At 39.8% G+C, this 19,821-nt stretch overlaps 1 protein-coding gene across 1 annotated transcript; it reads left to right on the top strand.

Annotated features, from left to right (window-relative positions):
- The first annotated feature begins 248 nt into the window (after positions 1-248).
- Positions 249-19,351, top strand: LOC149464467 (keratin, type I cuticular Ha6-like). The gene is made up of 6 exons (XM_089674702.1): positions 249-762; positions 7,262-7,344; positions 10,030-10,186; positions 13,478-13,639; positions 14,586-14,711; positions 19,100-19,351. Exons 1-6 carry the CDS (start codon positions 292-294, stop codon positions 19,349-19,351), a joined length of 1,251 nt encoding a protein of 416 aa, XP_089530828.1. The 5' UTR covers positions 249-291.
- The last annotated feature ends 470 nt before the right edge of the window (positions 19,352-19,821 follow it).

Here is a 19,821-nt window from a genome sequence, read left to right as displayed (position 1 = left end):
TTTTTAGATGTAATTGTAGAATTAATATCACGTAAACTATTTTGTTAAGTGTTTTGTAATGTGAGAAATCAAGGTGATGTGCAGATTTTCCGCCTTCTTTTAAGCTTGCTCATTCCTCCCATAAACATTGCTCAAAGCTGAAAAATATTTTCTTGCTCAAGCCACATAAAAATGACCTCATATTAGCTCACACTTCATATAAAATGCAACCCTTGGGCAGTAGCTCAATCATTTGAAGGACTGGTTGACCTGTGTATTGTTCTTGGTTCTCCAGTGAGCTGTGCTAGCATCATGAGTTATAGCACTGTCCAGTCACCTCCTGGATTCCACAACACTTCCAAGGAACATTCGGGTTATCCTGTGTACAGAAGTCACATGCCTTCACGAGATGCAAAAACAAAACCATGTAGCACTCCCAGTGTACCTTATTACAGAATACACCAATTTCATGGAGGTTCTGGAGGGTTAGATATCAGGCAGTCATCTTCTGGAAATGCATATGGATTTAAGAGAGATCAAAAGATAAGAAAGCCTGCAAGCCATGCTGGCTGGACCAATAGCAGTCTGTTGAACTTTGATGAAAAGAAAACCATGCAGTCACTGAATGGCCGCCTGGCATCGTACTTGGGCAATGTGAAACAAATGGAAGAGGAAAATGCAATGCTAGAGAAGAAGATCTGTGAATGGTATGGAAAAAATGAGTACAAGGTCCACCCTGACTTCGGTCCATACCTCAAATTGATTACTGATCTTCAGGACCAGGTAAGACATAATACTTTGATGTCATTTAAAGCTGAATTACTGATATGAATTTGTCAGCACAGTTACAGACAAATGTAAGTATGCATAGCCCATAGCTGTCAGACCATTGTGGAAGTGGAGAATCACTGTAGTAGTCATCACAATGATCCTAGCTGTCTTTCAGGTCCTGTGCCAAGAGGCTGCACAGTGGCTGCATAGTGCTGCTGTAGTCAATGTGCAATGGGATGATTGCTTGCATTAAACCTCAGCGAGACCCCAAAGATCGTGGCTATTGCTGTAGAGCTGGCTACTACAGTGATATCCAGCTCTCCCAGCTGTTCATCAGGTATGAATAATTGATACTTACAGCATATTGTGCCAAGCTAGAGCAATGTAGGTATAAATAAATCCTGGAGTTCATCTTTAAATATTGTGTCAGTGTGAGGTCCTGCCACTGTGTAAATGTAGGTAGAAAGCACACAGGGTTCTCACTAATGCAGAGTGAGGGGCTCCGGAAAGTTCATGCTAAGAGGAGAAAGGTGGTTTTTCAGCTTTCTCCGGGTTTTGATATCACTGAATTGGGTTCCAGCGTTGTGGAATGGAGGAATCCTACAGCCCAGTGTCCAGAATTGCCAGATACCAGTAGGGTGTGTATATAGGTGTGCACAGCCTTTATAATCATAGGCTTAGTCACAGCTCAGGGATCCTGTTAGGAGACAGGTGTGCTTCACTCAGGAGACAGTACTCCATGCTGGAGTCAGACGTTTCTGAGGCCTGAGAGAGCCGAGATGATTAAGCGAGTCTAGAAGTGAGTTGAGATGACAGGACTGAGATAGACCAGAGGATAGGGAGCTATGAGAGAGTCAAATGGATGAAGAGCCTTAGATTTGAGAAAGCTATAACTGGTGTGTTTGAGCACAGGAGTGCTGTTAGTTGGTCTGGAGGATCAAGGTAGCCGAACCCTGGGTGGAAATCCTGGTCTAAAGAACTTTACAATATTTTTGTCGGGCCAAAAAGGAAGTTAATTTCCTTAATATCACTATATATATATATATATATATATATCACTATAATATAAATAAACCCGCGCCTAGACCCAATAAAAAACTTAATTAGTGCTGCTGTTCATTGATGAAAAAACATCAAACAAAAAGTATAAACTAAAAACACAGCGCAAACATTTCTAAATAAATAAATGAATACATTAATTATGCATAATAATCATTAATAAAACAAATATAAATATATGTGAAGATATAGATAGAAATATAAATAAAAAATATAGATGTGAAAATATAAAAAAAAATTAAAAATACCCAACGTCCCAAACCCGTATAAATATATGTAAAAATATACAGAATGTCCAAAGTCCAAAAATCAATGATGAAAAAATTTGAAAATGTGCTCCAATCAACAGAAAACGGTGGTAAATGAACTCCAATGTGCCCACACCATCCGTGACTTTCAATATGATCCGCACTCACCAGATAAAATGGACTCTTAGCTGGTAGGGCTTAAGAGTCAAACACGCTTTATGGATAAATTATATCCTCCAAAATTTGAAAATTCCATCATGGCAAGCTCCAAATTACCACCCACAAGGTAGATGAAATGCAAAGAGATAATACACTAATAGTGTAATAGTGCAAATAACTTTTAATTAATTAAAACCAATGCATCATATGCACTCACTTTGTAAAAGTAAATAAAAAGCTTCCTTAGATCAACTTTATCCCATCAGAGAGGTAAATAGATCACATCAGTTATGGCTTTCCATAGCAAATGAACTGGCAGCAGTGGATGGAAACTCAGACCTGCTACAGTGTGTCCTCTACTATATATATATATATATATATATATATACCTTTGATACTGTGGATCACACCCTCCCCCTTAAAATACTTTACTCCCTTTTTATCCGTGACTGTGCTCTTTGTTGGTTCTCATCCTGACTTGTGTCGCTTACAATTCTACTTCCTCCTCTTCCTTTTTCTGTTGGGGTCCCCCAAGGTTCTGTTCTTGGACCTTTCCAATTCTCAATCTGCACCTCCTCCCTGGGTCAGCTGATATCCTCCCTTGGCTTTTAATATCATTTCTACACTGACAACACCCAAATCTATCTCTCTACCCCTCAGCTCACAGCAGTCTCCTCACGTATCACTAACCTACTGATGGACATATCAGCCTGGATGTCACACTTCCTCAAACTCAATCTCTACAAAACTGAGCTCCTAATATTTCCTTCCCCACGTGCCCCTTCTCCTGACTTCTCTGTCAAGATCAATGGCACAACCATCAACCCGTCCCCGCATGCCAGGGTTCTAGGTGTAATCCTGGACTCTGAACTCTCCTTTCGGCCCATATCCAATCACTTTCCAAAAGCCTGCCGTCTCAACCTCTGCAACATATCCAAAATATGCCCCTTCGTAACCAATGACACCACAAAGCTCCCAGGTTATCTCTCACCTCGACTACTGCAATTCCCTCCTCATTGGTTTACCTCTAAATAGACTATCCCCCCCCAAACTGTTCAGTGTCTGCTACCCCTCTTCGCTATTCCCTCCATTGGCTGCCACTCACCCAATGAATTAAATTCCAAATACTAACAACAACTTACAAAGCCATCTACAACTCAGCCCCCAGCTACTTTACTAACCTAGTCTTAAAATACCAAATCACACTCTTCATTTCTCCCCAGACCTCCTGCTCTCTTGTTCCCTTGTCACCTCCTCCCATACTCGCCTGCAAAACCTCTTCCGAGCCTCTCCCATCCTATGGATTTCCCTACCCCAATTTGTCTGACCATCTCCTGCTCTGTCCACTGTTAGGCGATCCCTAAAAACTTTTCTCTTCAGAGAAGCATATCCTGCCTCCAACTAACAACTGTACAAGTATTTTCTCCACAGGCTCATCCCCACAATTATTACCTTTTGTATCACTGGACCCTCCCATTTAGATTGCAAGCTCTAATGAGCAGGGCCCTCTGATTCCTGTATTCAATTGTATTGTAACTGTACTGTGTGCCCACACATTGTAAAGTGATGCACAAACTGTTGGTACTATATAAATCCTGTATAATAATATATATATATATATATATATATATATGTGGTTTTGACACTGATAGAACACAACATAAAATATTATGTAGCCCTTTAAATGTACCATCTTTATGCATGTATTTGATGCATATGGATGAACAGTGAATCTATTTATTCCAATCCTGCACTTAGCATGGAGTTCTCCTTTCCAGACCACTACTAATTAATATTACTATTAATACATACTGTACATTTTTTAACACCCTGCCCAGATGCCACCGTGTAAAATCCATGCACATAAAAATACATATATTTTTAGAGTCTGGAGCAAGGCTGGATCTAACCTATCTGGTTTGGGGGTGCAGTAAACACAATTGGAGGGCATACTGTTAATGACAGACTGTCACAGATGCAGGGAACCAGCATTCCCTTATGCACTTGGCGATTCTGTACCATGAGTCACAACCTGGAGATAATGTCTGACTGACAGTGCAGATGCAGTGCAGCAGTGAACAGGGAACACTAGTATGTATTAGGCTTTCGTTAGACTAGGATGAATAAAAAGAACATGCGCCCCCTATATGGCCCCCTACCAGAGTCCCATTTTACTTCAGAGTACTAAAGAGTTACACCATGGTCCCCATCTGAGTGCCCCCTCACATCAGTTGTCCTAATCAGATTGGCCCCTTTTATCAGCTGTCCCCATCAGAATGCTCCCATACATCAACCACCACCATCAGAGTGCCCATCTAAATCAACTGTCCCCATCAGAGTGGTCCTTTACATCATTAACTCTTCCCTTAAGAGTGCTCCTTACATCAACTGTTCCCATCAGAGTGCCCCCTTACATCAACTCTTCCCTTAAGAGTGCCCCCTTACATCAACTGTCGCCATCAGAGTGCCCCCTTACATCAACTCTTTCTTTAAGTGTGTCCCCTTACATCAACTGTCCCCATCAGAGTGCTCCTTTACATCAACTCTTCCCTTAAGAGTGCCCCCTTACATCAACTGTTCCCATCAGAGTGCCCCTGTAAAGAACCGCCTGGCGGTGCTTCTAGTAACCCACCGGATAGGATTACCCAGAGTGCGGAGTCTAAGTCCCAGTCTGCTTGTTCACCAGGGCCCCTGATGGTGGGGATGGACTTGGAGCAGACTGAGGTCAGGTCGCGGCCCCTGAGTACACCTACCCGTGGTAGAGGGATCCGCCAAAGGTATCTGCAGGGTGAGAGTCTGATGTGAAGAGGCAGATGGGCCTGAGCAGGACGGATGTATGGATGAGCAGAAGCGTGGTCAGACAGGCCGAGTCGGTAACCGTGGGAGCAGTGCGGTACAAGGCAGCGGGCAGAGAATGGTCGGGTCACACGCCAGATCAGCAACAGAAGATCAGATCCAACAGGGGGCATCCAGGAGAGAGGTCAGGCAAGCCAGGGGTCAGAGCAGGAGAATACAGCACAGGCAGGGACCATCCGGGTTAGCAATAATCAAATAGCAATGAGTACAGGATCAGGAACACAGGATAGACCAAACGGCAATTCATGTCAGCGCAGAGCGGATTTAAATCGCTGTCATTGGTGCCAGGCGCGCACCTGTGGCTCCGAGTGCGCATGCGTGAGTTTCGTATCCACCGCGGCTGGCCAGGACTTAGTGCCCATACACGAGCGTGAGCCGGCACACTGCGCCTGCGCCGAGCCACACGCCGCCGCGGCTCCTGACACTCTTCCTTTAAGAGTGTCCCCTTACATCAACTGTCCCCATCAGAGTGCCCCCTTACAACAACTCTTCCCTTAAGAATGCCCCCTTACATCAACTCTTCCTTTAAGAGTGTCCCCTTACATCAACTGTCCCCATAAGAGTGCCCCCTTACATCAACTCTTCCCTTAAGAGTGCCCCCTTAAATCAACTGTCCCCATCAGAGTGCCCCCTTATATTAATTGTCCCCATCATACTGGATAATGGATTAGTGTACTCTCAGAGACCTGCGGGGGAGGGGGGGTGACGATCGCGGCTTCAGACCTCTGCCCTTCTCACCAAACTCGTGACCGAAGGACTAGCCAATCTAAAACCGCAATGTCACGTGCGTAACAATGCCATGCCCAGCTGCACCCTGCACAACGATTTTCCTGCTCACTGGACCACAAATCGATGTACCGACAGCCTGAGCGCGATTGTCACTGGGTCAGCTTAATTACGCAATTAACCCTTCACACTGCCACCACCTCCTTTTTGTACAGAGAAAGAGGAAACTCTGCAATATCAGCAATAACACTAGGATGGTTGAAATAATCGTCTGTATACCACTGTCACCTCAGACAGGTTATACAGAGGGTTAAACACACACACAGTAGCGCTCTTCAGCGGCAGGAATTCGTAGGTTGCATTAAAAAGTTTTAGAAACAGTTCAACACTTTCAGAAAGTAAGATTTATTCCTAAAAGATCAAAAGGGTGCAATAAAAATATTTACAGAGAAAAGATAAAGCCAATATATATAGAAATATACAGTGAACAACAGCACAGCAAAGAGATAACAGAAAGGAGGTTAAAGGGTTTAAGTACTTGCCAATCAGCCTTGGGTTAAGCAGATCAAGTTTCAGAGCAAAAGGGTACCATCTTCCAAGTTGGTTCTGATGTTAAAAGGGAGAATTCTTCTACACTCTCTTAGGCCTGACAGCCTATTTTGTAGTCCCCCAGCAAGGGGTGTCTCTGAAGCCAAGGACCAATGGCCTCATTTGAGGAGGGGGTGTCTAGGCGGAGACCCAAGCTAGAACCAAAATCTCTCATAGCTTATATTTTGGCTCATAACTTTTCCAAGGTACAAGTAACATTCCACCTGCGGGCAGATTAATATGCAGATGCATCTGCGGAACGGTTAGATATGAAATATGAAATACATACTTGAATGGTTCAAGAGATGTCATTTTCTGCTTTCCTATATATTCCAGCCAAGGAGTGTGACATATCAAACGGTTTGTCTTATCGTGAACAATCTGAAGATATGCCTGGTTTTTATGTAAGTCTCTCATATTCCAAGATATGAGACATAAGGGAAAAATGGATTTTAAAAGTGATATCTAGTTTATTACTCCTCTGGAATGTCTTTGAACTCAGGGGAAGGCTTGGGTTATACTTTTACGATATGCCAGATTTCACAGTTTCTCAGGCAGCCCGGCACCCAGCTTGTTGGGGGTTTTATAGCTCCGAGCGCCCTGCTGTGCTTTGGCTGCCTGTGACCTTTGCCAACACACAGGCCACATGTACTGTGGATGAGCAGAGAGGGAGGGAGATGAGGAAAGATATATTTGTACAAGATGAACGATCCTTTGCCAAGATGGAGGTTAGAGCAAAATGGTTGAACCGCGTCCAGTTCTGTGGGTACAATTGCTACGGGGGCACAACTGAAATCTGGGCACCACCACCCCCTAGATCCAGGCCTAGTCTGGAAGGCTCATTGTGCTAATCTCAGATTATTTTTCTCTTCCAGGTACTGCTGGTTACACAAAATATATCCGGTATTGAAAAACAGATCAGTAATAGCCACATTGTTGCTGAAGAATATAAAAAGAAGTAAGTCGGTTATTCCTTACACCTTTCATTTCATATGTGAAGAGCTAAAGCAAACCTTTCTCTTATTCCAAATTTTAGAGCAGTCATAGGAGACCCTGGTTACTGCATATACCTTCTAATGTGCTTTCAAGCATCTTGGGACCCCTAAAACCTGGTCGACCCTATATGCAAATTTCAACTTTACTTTCGAAAGCTAATGGCTGGGAGGACTGCTTAGTCCTGGGAGGACAAGCATGACCCACTGGCTCTTTCATTTCAAGGACTGTTTCCTGAGGGCAGTATGGAGTATACAGTATACCAAAATAAGGGTTCCTAAAGGATGAATAGTAGATGACCAGCTCTTTTATGAGCTGAACATGATGGCTGCTGCTCTGTAAAAAATAATCATTTCATTCACATTCACAACACATCATCCAGAACCATTAGACCATGCAGAGGATCAATGGTCCTCTCATACTTCATTCCCTCTGTACAGCAGTCAGCAACAGAGCACCACCTACAAAGGGAGTGTAAACTGCACGTACCTACAGGCTCACTTTGTAGGTGTCATGACTCACTAATGGATTGGTGAGCCATTGCTGAATCTCAAATGTGTGTATACAAAGTGTGATTAGTTGTATTTATGGAATGCCAACAGGTTAATTTGCAACTAGTCCTAGTGGTAAGGTAAGTAGCTCCTGCTTTGGATAATAAAGTCTGCAAACCAACCCATATGGAAGAAAAATATATTTTAAAAATATTCTTCAAAAATATATTGACATACACTTGAAATGCTACAATTTTGGCCATATTCTATATATTTGAAAATATATTTCAATAAATAAATATATATATATATATATATACTGCATGTTGAAATGCGTTTTATTACAAAATATATGAAAATATTTTAAAAAATACATTTCAAATATACTGTATGTCTTTGAAAATACAAATCTACATTTGTGGAATACATTTACAAATATATGTAAAAATGTATGTTAAAATGAATTTTTTATATGCTAAAAAAAAATCTGAAGACTTCTCTGTAGAGGACTGGGACTCCATGGTGGATAACATACATAAGAGCTCTGTCCGTGAGACGGACCTTAAAGTATTAACCCGTTGGTATTATACCCCCTCTAGACTACACATCATGTTCCCAGAGACATCCCACCTTTGCTTTCGAGGTTGTGGTCTAGCTGGTACCGTTATACATACATTTTGGGCCTGTCCAGGCGTAAGATCTACTGGGAGCCATATCTCGGGAATACAGACTGAAGCTATGAGGCTGATCCACACCATCTGTGTCTCAGCCCTATGGGCAATTGCCCTTCATTGGAGGTCACCCACGGTACCATTGGGCTCAGGATTATGAAGAATCGATGTGGTGATGCTCATGGAATGTATTCACTATACGTTACTGGATAGGATGCACTTATTTGACAAAAATGGAATGTTTGGAAAACACATAGACATTTAGGGGTTTATTTACTAAAGCTGGAGAGTCCAAAATCAGACTCCCTTCTGCATAGAAACCAATCAGCTTCTAACCTCAGCTTGTTCAATGAAGCTTTGGCAATGAAACCTGGAAGCTGATTGGTTTCTATGCAGAAGGGAGTCTGATTTTGCACTCTCCAGCTTTAGTAAATAAACCCCTTACTGTCTGACCAATGAATATTCATGATTTAATTGATGGTGTATTTCTGTTGGTGGCCTTATTACTCTGCTACCTTCCTGCCTACCTTGCTCATGTACTTAACTTTTATGTTCTACATAATTGTACCTTATTAGAATGAATATTACAGATGTGTCTTTTTTTCTGTTGTATGTTATACCTTATGCTGTTAAGCTGTTTTTGCAGCCTATTTCTTAATAAATAATGTTTGTAAAAAAAAAAAAAAATCTGAAGAATATATTTGAAAAATATATATTTTTAAAAATATATATTTTTTAAATATATTCTTCAGATTTTTTTAAATAGAAAAGAGTCATTTTAACATATATTTTTACATATACTTGTAAATGCATTCCAAAAATGTAGATTGTATTTTTAAAGACATACGGTATATGTGAAAGGTATTTTTAAAAATATTTTTCATATATTTTGTAATAAAAATGCATTTCAGCATGCAATATATATATATATATATATATATATATATATACTATATATATATATATATATTGAATATGTAACATTTCAAATGTGTGTCAATATATTTGGGAAGAATATTTTAAAATACACATTTCAAATATATTTTTCTTCCATGAGGGAATAGAGAAGAAAATGATGAGAAAATCAGATGAAATACTTTGTGATATATTTGTAACTATTGCCTCATGTTTAGTTTTTTTTTTTACAGTTCCAAAAGTATGGCTGAGTCTAGTTTTTTCTACCAAAAAAATTTAGGAAGCTATTCTCCCTAGTTTTCCTCAATCTCTTCTTCAACATTCAATACTCTGAAAGCATAGAGAATTAATGGGAAAACGAAAACATATCGAGAATTAGCCTGAATATTTAAGTTAAACTCTGTACATGCAAATTAATAATTATACTATAAGTAAATATTGTAAAATTGTACCTATATATGTAATTCAATCCTTTCACATCTTTTTGATACCAAAATATGGACTTTCAGAGGTATGAGCTTTTACACTTCAGCTACCAAAAATCATATTTTTATGTTTTTTTTTGTGTTGAAGGCAAATGATGGAATTTCAGGTGAGGGCAATTGCTGAGAAGGATCTAAGTGAACACAATCGCATACTTAAAACCATTAACATGGAAAGACAGGATCTCATTGAAAATATAGAACACCTCGAGGAAGAGTTGCAACAGCTAAAGAAAACCAGCGAAGAGGTTAGGTCAAATTTGGTGAAAATGATTACTGATGCAAATTATGGTGACAATAATTACTGTTGCAAATTATGGTGACAACGACAAGTCCAAAATCAGTCATAGTTGTTGATGTGATAATGATGTCAATCAATAATAATAATACTGATGCCTATGAAGATAGGTGTAACAATCAGTTTCCCACATGGAAGAAAAATATATTTTAAAAATACATTCTTAATATATTCTTCCCAAATATATTGACATATATTTCAAATACTACAATGTTGGCCATATTCAATATATTTCAAAAATATATTTCAATATATTTGTGAATATATTATTAAAAATATATTCAGAACTCATGCTGCAATATATATCAAAGTGTAATTTGGAATGCATTTACAAGTATATTTAAAAACCTATGTTTAAATGCATTTTTTTAGATGTTCAAAAATATCTGGAAAATATATTTTGTAAAATATATTTTTAAATATATGCCTTTGGAAAATATATTTTAATTTACATTTTCGGAATACGTGTTAAAATATATTCGTGTAGGCCAATATATTGTAAATATACGCAATTTCTTTTCTAAATATATTAAAAATATATTTCTCTTCCATATGGGTTGAAAGGATAAGAACAGTGTTTGTGTGCAACCAATCACATTTATTTTTCTTCTGTGGATTACAAACTTAAAAACATGGTTGAGCTGCAACAAAAGACTCTTTATATTTGTGAATTTTTGACAAATAAGTCTCAAATTACTGTGATAGTGATGTAATAATATTATCACCACTATTAATAATGATTCAGAGTCTGTACAACAATGGTTGTCAATTTACGTAGTATATGGGGCTTCCAGTGCAGTCCTAAAAAAATCACCAACGGCCATACATAATTTTCAGTGTATGTAATGCTATCGAAGATCATTAGAGACTGCGGAAATTCTACCGGACCTAGTCTGACTACAGACATGCTAGGAGTTGGAGACTAGAAATATGCTACGACACACAATGACTGGTGACATTCCAAATGATACTGCCATTGCAGTTCCATTACAAATTAATGCACCCATTATTGACTTTTGGGGGTCACAAGTACCAGAGGGCTATAAGTGACCCTTGGACCACAGGTTGGTCATCAGGAATGTAGAAGTTAGTAATCAGCCGTTTCCATCTTTACTAAAAAAAGGCAGCAGAAATGAGGAACGCCACATCAATCATAGCAATCATAAATGTAGTTGTAGGACTGCCTATCACCTAACCCTACCAGTAGTGAAAGTCTTGTGAAGTCTACTAAGTTCTATGTTACTACTTAACCACTTGCCCCCCCCCTTCCTGACCAGGCCATTTTAGGCGTTACAGCGCTGCTTTACTTTAACTGAGAATTGCACATTCATGCAACGCTGCACCCAAATGCAATTTACGGCCTTTCTTCCCCTGAATAGGTGGTATTTGATCACCTGTGCGTTTCATTTATTTTTTTGTGCTATAAAAAAAGACCAACAATTTTGAGAAAAAAAACTATATTTTTGACTTTTTGCTATTAAACATGTCCAGTAAAAAAAAATCAAATTTCATCATAAATTGTGGCCAAAATGTATTCTGCTCCATGTCTTTGCTAAAAAAAAATTCCCAATACGTATAAATTAATTGGTTTACATGAAAGTTATAGCGTTTACATATGGAGCTTTTTTTTACTAGTAATGGAGGCGATCAGTGACTTATAGGGGGACTGTAGCAGACATTCTGACACTGGGGGGGAACTGACTGTCACTGACATCCCCAGTGGCACCAATACAGTGATGAATGCTAATAAAAAGCACTGACACTGTACTAATGGCACTGGGCAGGAAGGGGTTAACATGTGGGGCGATCAAAGGGTTAACTGTGTGCTGTTTTACTGTGTGATGTGTTTGTGCTCTTCACTGTAAGCAGGGGCGGACTGTCAACTCATGGGGCCCCCGGGCAATAGGGAGATCATGGGGCCCCTGTGTCCTCACCCACACTCAAACCACACCCAAAACAGCCAATGAAAGGTACCAGGGGCATCTCATGGGGCCCCCTACTGACCCTGGGCCCTTTTTATATATTACAAAATATATGAAAAATATTTTTAAACATATATGTTTTTAAAATGTATTCTTCAGATTTTTCTTAACATATAAAAAAGCTATTTTAACATATATTTTTACATATATTTGTAAATGCATTCCAAAAATGTAGATTGAATGTACTTTTAAAGACATACAGTATATTTGAAAATGTATTTTTAAAAATATTTTTCATATATTTTGTAATAAAAATGCATTTATATATATATATATATATTTTTTTTTTTTGTTTGTTTAATACATATTGAATACAGCCAAAATGTTAGTATTTCAAATATGTGTCAATATATTTGGGAAGAATATTTTTCAAATATATTTAAAATATATTTTTCTTCCATGTGGGTAGTGTACTTGTGGTAAACACACACAGCTCACCCTACATTCTGCTCAAACTATGGAATTGCATACTATTGACCTCTAATCTCTGCTTTACTTAATACCAAGCTCTTAACTCTGCATTGCATACTACTGTCCTCTGCACTCTGCATTACTTACTCCTGGCCCCTGCACTCTATGTTGCTTTCTACTGAACTCTGCATTGCATACTACTAACCTCTAATTTCTGCTTTACTTAATACCAAGCTCTGAACTCTGTATTGCATAATACTGATCTCCTAGGACTGTGGTACGTATTTCTGACTTCTAAACTGTGTTTCTTACTTCAGGCACCTGAATTCTGCTTTACGTACTACCAACCCCTGAGCTATTCAAGCCTTCCTTATATTTAAATGACTTGCTGGGTTAATTACTTAAAAAAGAGAGGTGCACTCTGGTGACCTTTTCCTTGTTGTCCAGGTAGATCTCCACCTCACCAAGGGTGCTTACCTCTGGAATAAATAGATTATTGAAAGGGAAAAAAAGGTTGGGCAGGGGAATTGTAAACCTGGAGTTGAGCTAACAATGAAGCTGTCACTATAGGAGATAAAATTGTTAGGGACTTTTGCTGTCACATAGTACAGTATATAAGTACATAGTACACTTGATAAGTGCAGTGGGCTTGTACAATGGGGACACCAGTCTGCATATGGGCAGATTGCAAAGTGTTACTTACCTTCGAAACTTTTCATCAAGCAATATATGGCTTCCAATATATTTACATTTATTTGTGTAGAATTTTTTTTATCTAATAACTATTTCTTTCCTCAGAGCAAATTAATATTAACAAGCTATATATTATATTTTTTATACATTTATAGGAGATAATGAGCCTTCAAGCCCAGCTGGGGACAAGAGTCAACGTTGAAGTTGAGGTGGCTCCTTCTATAGATCTCAATAAAGCCTTATTTGATATTCGGAAGGAATATGACAGCCTCCTGGAGAAAAATCTCAGTGATATTGAAAGCAAGTTCAATGAGATGGTAAACATAAAAGTTTAATGACGTGCTATACTGTTGCACATCAACAAATAGGCAAATATTCAAAAAACATTCTTGAACGTGATCCTACATAGCCCACAATAAGAAAGGTAGCCAGTTCACTTTATAGCAAGTGGAGTAATTGCTATGTACATATAATTTTACCATTCTGCTGCCACTTAATCTTCCTCTCCCCATCCTATCAAAATATTGGGGCTTGGTTAAAAAGGAGATTTCTCTTGACTTTCTGTCCCATAGACAAAAGAGGAAGGGAGACAATATCTCTCCAAAATTAGGGAAATCCTCACAGTGAACAAGTGTCCTTGATAAAATAATTCTCCTCTATACCCACTCTACTGACAACCTAAAATGTTGGATTTTCCTTCACTTTTTGCCCTGTAACAAGAGGATTTCTCCTCTATTCCTGTTTGGTGAAAACAGAAATGGCTATCAGCTAAGTTGTAAATGTAAACAGATTGAGGAGAGCTTACTTTAAGCCAGCCTTTCTAAACCTTTTTACCCCAGAGGAACCCTTGAAGGAATTTCCAGGTCTCAGGGAACCCCTACTAAGATTACTCCATTGGGGATCATTGAGAAAATGTCCTTTACATTAGTGGTTCTCAGTAGAAAATGTTAACTCCCGCCCCATTGTTGACCCATCACATGCTCCCATGCTGCTCTCTTTTTCTCCCCAGGCTGGGAGTTTACTCAGGGCCGAGTGCTGGAACACAGAGAGTTCCTGCGTTCAGCACCCCACTGCCGCTCTGCTTTCTGACTGGTGTACAACCTAGAAGGTCGGTGGGCTGCGTGTTGGGAACCAGGGTCCTAAATCCTTACCAATTATTAAATCCATCGATGGCTTAGACAGATATTTCTTAACGTGTATTGCTCTTACTCATTATACCCATGTACTTTTCATTTTTCTGCTTTCAAATTCTACTCTTTGCAGTTCTCTGAATTGAATAATAAGATGTCCAGTGATGTCGAAGACATTCAGCAGTTTAGTAATAACAGAATTGATCTAAAATTGCAGAAGAAAATTTTGGAGGCTGAACTGAGGACACAAAAGGCCATGGTAAGTCCTAGTTCTTATTGAAGCCATGTTATCAGCTTATACCTGATAGATTTACAGCATTCAGGAGAAATTCATTGTTATTGGTACAGCTGACCATAGATGGACAACAGGCAGGAACAAAGCTAATCTCAATTGTATTGGCACACGCAGTATTTGCTTTGCAACTTGGGATGAACCTAGCCTACCTGGGTTGGGCTCATGGTAAAGTTTGCTAAACTGTGCTGAAATTCAGCATGCTAATCTGAATTCTATTAAAATCAATGGGAGCAGAGTCTTTAAAATCTAGCCATTTTCAAGGCTAATAGACAAGGAATTGTCATGGCATGGGAGACTGGGCACTGACTTGGGGATCATGTACTAATTAAAAAAAATGTAAAAATACAGTTATGGGGGAACAGCCTTTTAATAATGCTTACTGTGAAACATTAATATATGGCAAGCAGATATTCTGACAGGTCTTCAGGATATTTACATGGCATCAGCGATCTACTGATCACTGGTGCCATGCTTTCCAGGCTCCTGTAAACAAAAATAATAAATGTAAATTTTTTTGCCTGCAAAAAAATATGCATTTATTATTTTTATCTAAAAAGTGAACTTATCCTTTAACATGACATCAGACCTTGAAGAATGGCATGCTATAGCTAATAATATGAACAAAAGCAAACAAGGGGCACTCTTATCGTGCATTACTGTGGTACACCATGTATTTATTAAAAAAAACATATAGATATATACTCACAAACCAAAAGAGAATGAAAACAGAACAGGTGGTCCGCAATACCAGTCCAATGAAATACTGTGCCCTAAATTGGGATAGAGCTCTGAAGAAGGGAGTTCGTCTCCCGAAACGCGTCAGCCTATCCCAATTTAGGGCACAGTATTTCATTGGACTGGTATTGCGGACCACCTGTTCTGTTTTCATTCTCTTTTGGTTTGTGAGTATATACAGTTGTGACCAAAATTATTCAACCCCCAATGCTGTAAAGGGGTTTAGGGACTATAGTGTACATTTGGAATTGTATTCAGAATCAAATCCTACAAGGACGTTGTAACTACCCAAATGCAACTAAAATGACATCAATTGTTTATGTAATACAGTAGTAAATGGTTCTTATGTGGTTTCTTCATTGCCACAATTATTCAACCCCTTAAAGACTACCACTCTGAAGAACAGAGGTTCATACAGGTGCTTTCCATCAGGTATTGAAAACACCTGTGGATGTCACCGAGCAGCAATCAAGCATAATAAGCACCAATTAGGCAGCTTTAAAATGACTGTGATACTCAGCTCCTTCTAGACATTTACTGGTGTGGTTACAAACATGGTGAAGGCAAGAGAATGGTCCAGGAAGACAAGAGAAGAGGTGATTTCTCTTCACAGGAAGGGCAATGGCTATAAGAAGATTGCAAAGATGTTAAACATACCAAGAGACACCTTAGGAAGCATCATTCGCAAATTCAAGGCAAAGGGCACTGTTGAAACGCTACCTGGTCGTGGCAGAAAGAAGATGCTGACTTCGACTGCTGTGCGCTACCTGAAGCGTAGAGTGGAGAGAAGTCCCCGTGTGACTGCTGAGGAACTGAGAAAAGATTTGTCAGATGTGGGTACAGAAGTTTCAGCCCAGACAATAAGACGCACACTGCGTAATGAAGGCCTCCGTGCCAGAACTCCCAGGCGTACCCCCTTGCTGTCTCCAAAGAATAAGAAGAGTCGACTGCAGTATGCCAAAAGCCATGTGGACAAACCACAAAAGTTGTGGGATAGTGTTCTGTGGACTGATGAAACAAAATTAGAACTGTTTGGGCCCATGGATCAACGCTATGTTTGGAGGAGGAAGAACAAGGCCTATGATGAAAAGAACACCTTGCCTACTGTGAAGCATGGTGGAGGGTCAATCATGCTTTGGGGCTGTTTTGCTTCTGCAGGTACAGGGAAGCTTCAGCGTGTGCAAGGTACCATGAATTCTCTTCAGTACCAGGAGATATTGGATGGAAACGTGATGCAGTCCGTCACACACCTGAGGCTTGGGAGACGTTGGACCTTTCAACAGGACAATGATCCCAAGCATACCTCCAAGTCCACTAGAGCATGGTTGCAGAGGAAAGGCTGGAACATTTTGGAGTGGCCATCGCAGTCACCAGACTTAAATCCGATTGAGAACCTCTGGTGGGACTTAAAGAAAGCAGTTGCAGTGCGCAAGCCTAAGAATGTGACTGAACTGGAGGCCTTTGCCCATGAAGAATGGGCGAAGATACCCGTAGATCGCTGCAAGACACTTGTGTCAAGCTATGCTTCACGTTTAAAAGCTGTTATAACTGTAAAAGGATGCTGTACTAAGTACTAAGATTGAATGTCACTTGGGGGTTGAATAAAACTGATAATGCTGTGAGCACAGAAAAGACATTTGTGGTTATTTCATTATAACTGTTATGTTATATTTGTCTGACCTACAAGTGCCTCTTTAATGTAAATGTAAGCAAGATGACTGAATGATCAAAAGCAATGTCAAACTGGCCAAAACACTCAATTTCAGTGGGGGTTGAATAATTTTGGTCACAACTGTATCTATATGTTTTTTCAATAAAAACGTGGTGTACCACGGTAATGCACGATGAGAGTGCGCCCTTGTTTGCTTTTGTTCACCAGTACCCAGATTTCCCGATCTTTGAAGGGCTGCACTTCACTGTTTGGAATTTCGAATACCCTTTAGTCTGCATGAAGATTTGAGCGCTGGTTTTGTTTATTCTTTTGGATAGCTAAAAATATATCCAAAATACTCAAAAAATGTTATAAAAATTAAAGGGACACATTGAAAACACATCAGATCTCAATGGGGAAAAATATCATGCTGGATATCTATACTGATATAGACTGGGCAATGTATAAGGAATGTAAGGATGTCCATCATTTTAATGGAAATGAAATTGATCAACCTACAGAGGACTGAATTTAAAGACACCCCAAAAATCATGTGCTTGTATGCATGCCTCACAATGATCATGGGCATGCTCCTAATGAGACGACGGATGGTGTCATGGGGTATTTCTTCCTAGATCTGGACCAGGGCTTGACTGAGCTCCTGGACAGTGCGGTGCAACCTGACAGCGTCGGCTGGACCGAAACATGATATCCCAGAGATGTTCTATTGGATTAAGGACAGGCGAGCGTAGGGGCCATTCAATGGTATCAATTCCTTCATCCTCCAGGAACTGCCTGTATACTCTCGCCACATGAGGCCGGCATTTTTTTTTATAAATGCGTGGGGTCCTCCCCATTCTTACCAAGCCCTTCGGGTCTGTTATGGAATTTGAGGGGAAAGCACCTTGTCCCAATGTTGATAGAGACAAAGGCCTCTTCCCCACAACCTTGGCCAGTGGTTGTGGGGGTCTGCGGGTGGGGGCTTATCGGAATCTGGAAGGGGGGCCCCTAGATCCCACTCCCCCATGTGAATGAATATGGGGTACATGGTAGTGCTACTCTTTCAGAAAAAAAAAGTGTAGTGTAAAAAATCACAGTAGACAGTCTTTGACAAACCCTTTATTAAAAACAAAAATAAAAAAAGTCCCCCAAAGTAGATCCAACATCAATTACAATGCCCGCCGACCTTAAAAAAGAAAAAAAAATGCTCCGCTCTCGACGCTGGCTACTGTCATCTGACAGCTGTGTTGGGATGACAGTTCTTAAATACTGTGATGACGTCACAATGGGGCGAGGTCACCTCCGGCCCCTTGTGACGTCATCATTCACTGCGATTGGCCAAAGCAGTGCACCTGACCTGTGGCCAATCACAATGCCCTGACAGGGCACAGTATTTGCTGAACACATGAACTGCCGATGTTTGAGTCGAACTTAAGTTCGACTCGAACATCATGCCCTACACTTCTCATAACTGAATCCATTCATCTATGTATTTAGCTGTTTGCCTAGAGTACAGCTTTAAACATTCTTAGGTTCCTATGACTGTAGAAACAAGTAATGCAGCACACATTTCTATAAAGGGTGGAATACGAGGGCAGTAGAAGTTTACTTCCTGAAGCTTGTGCTGTGTAAAATTCAGACTTCAAAGGCAGTTTTGACTCTGATTAGTGGCTGAGAGAAATTGCTTAACACTGCCATTTTATTTTTGACATCAGTATTTCTGTATGTGGGGCAGCAAGGGAGGTGTTCTAGCCTCACTGGTAGGTGCGATCCAGGATCATCAAATTGCAGACAAAAGGGAAAGGGTTGGACTGGTACAGTAGAGACATGTCTAAGTCAGAAACTGAACTTCTTAGGGATGAGGCTGCTCTTTTTATATGAATCTCAAAATGTTTATTTTAATCAAGGGTTATCCTATGACATTTCTTTTTTGTACATATCTTTATACTTTTTTGGTGTCCTTTAGGCATCAGTATACAATTCTAATTTGATGGAAATTAATGAAGAGTATAGTTCCCAACTCAAACAACTGCAGGATGAGATAGAGGTCACTGAACAGAAGGTGGGAGAAATCCAATATAAATTTAATCAATTAAGTGAAGCTTATGGAATCCATGAAAATACGAAGAATGACCTTGAAAATGAAATAAGAAAATACAAGCAACTTCTTGATGGACAGACCATTGAGTACGTACAACAGCCATGTAATCCTCTGTAATATGCAGTGTTACATATTTTACAACTGTGTAGGGTTTCCAGGATATTTATGGGCCCGTACGTCTCATGTTTTGCAACAAATCTAAAAAAATACATTTTACTTTTCACTTTTGAAAAGGTTGACCCACAAATTAATTGCTTTAACCACTCAATGACTAGTAGTTGTACTTAAATAGTCAGTTGATGGCCTTCCTGTTATAACTGGATGTTTAAAACATCCTTTTTCACAGTTCACTGAGTAGTTTTACAAAGGGGCAGACTGACAACTCATGGGGCCCCTGGGCAATTGATGATCATGGGGCCTCTGTGTCCTTGCCCAAACTCAAAAAAGCCTATGAAAAAGGTACCAGGGGCATCTCATGGGGCCCCCTACTAACCCTGGGCCCTTGGGCAGTGCACGAGTTTCCAAATGGTCAGTCCGCCCCTGATTGTACATATATCAGGGGTGGGCAACCTTAAAGAGGTGGAGAT

The sequence above is a fragment of the Staurois parvus genome, unplaced genomic scaffold (genome assembly GCF_062004578.1).
Source record: "Staurois parvus isolate SC_StPar_1 unplaced genomic scaffold, SC_StPar_1.0 ptg000151l, whole genome shotgun sequence".
Taxonomy (NCBI): domain Eukaryota; kingdom Metazoa; phylum Chordata; class Amphibia; order Anura; family Ranidae; genus Staurois; species Staurois parvus.
This window is presented reverse-complemented; position numbering and strand designations above follow the sequence as displayed.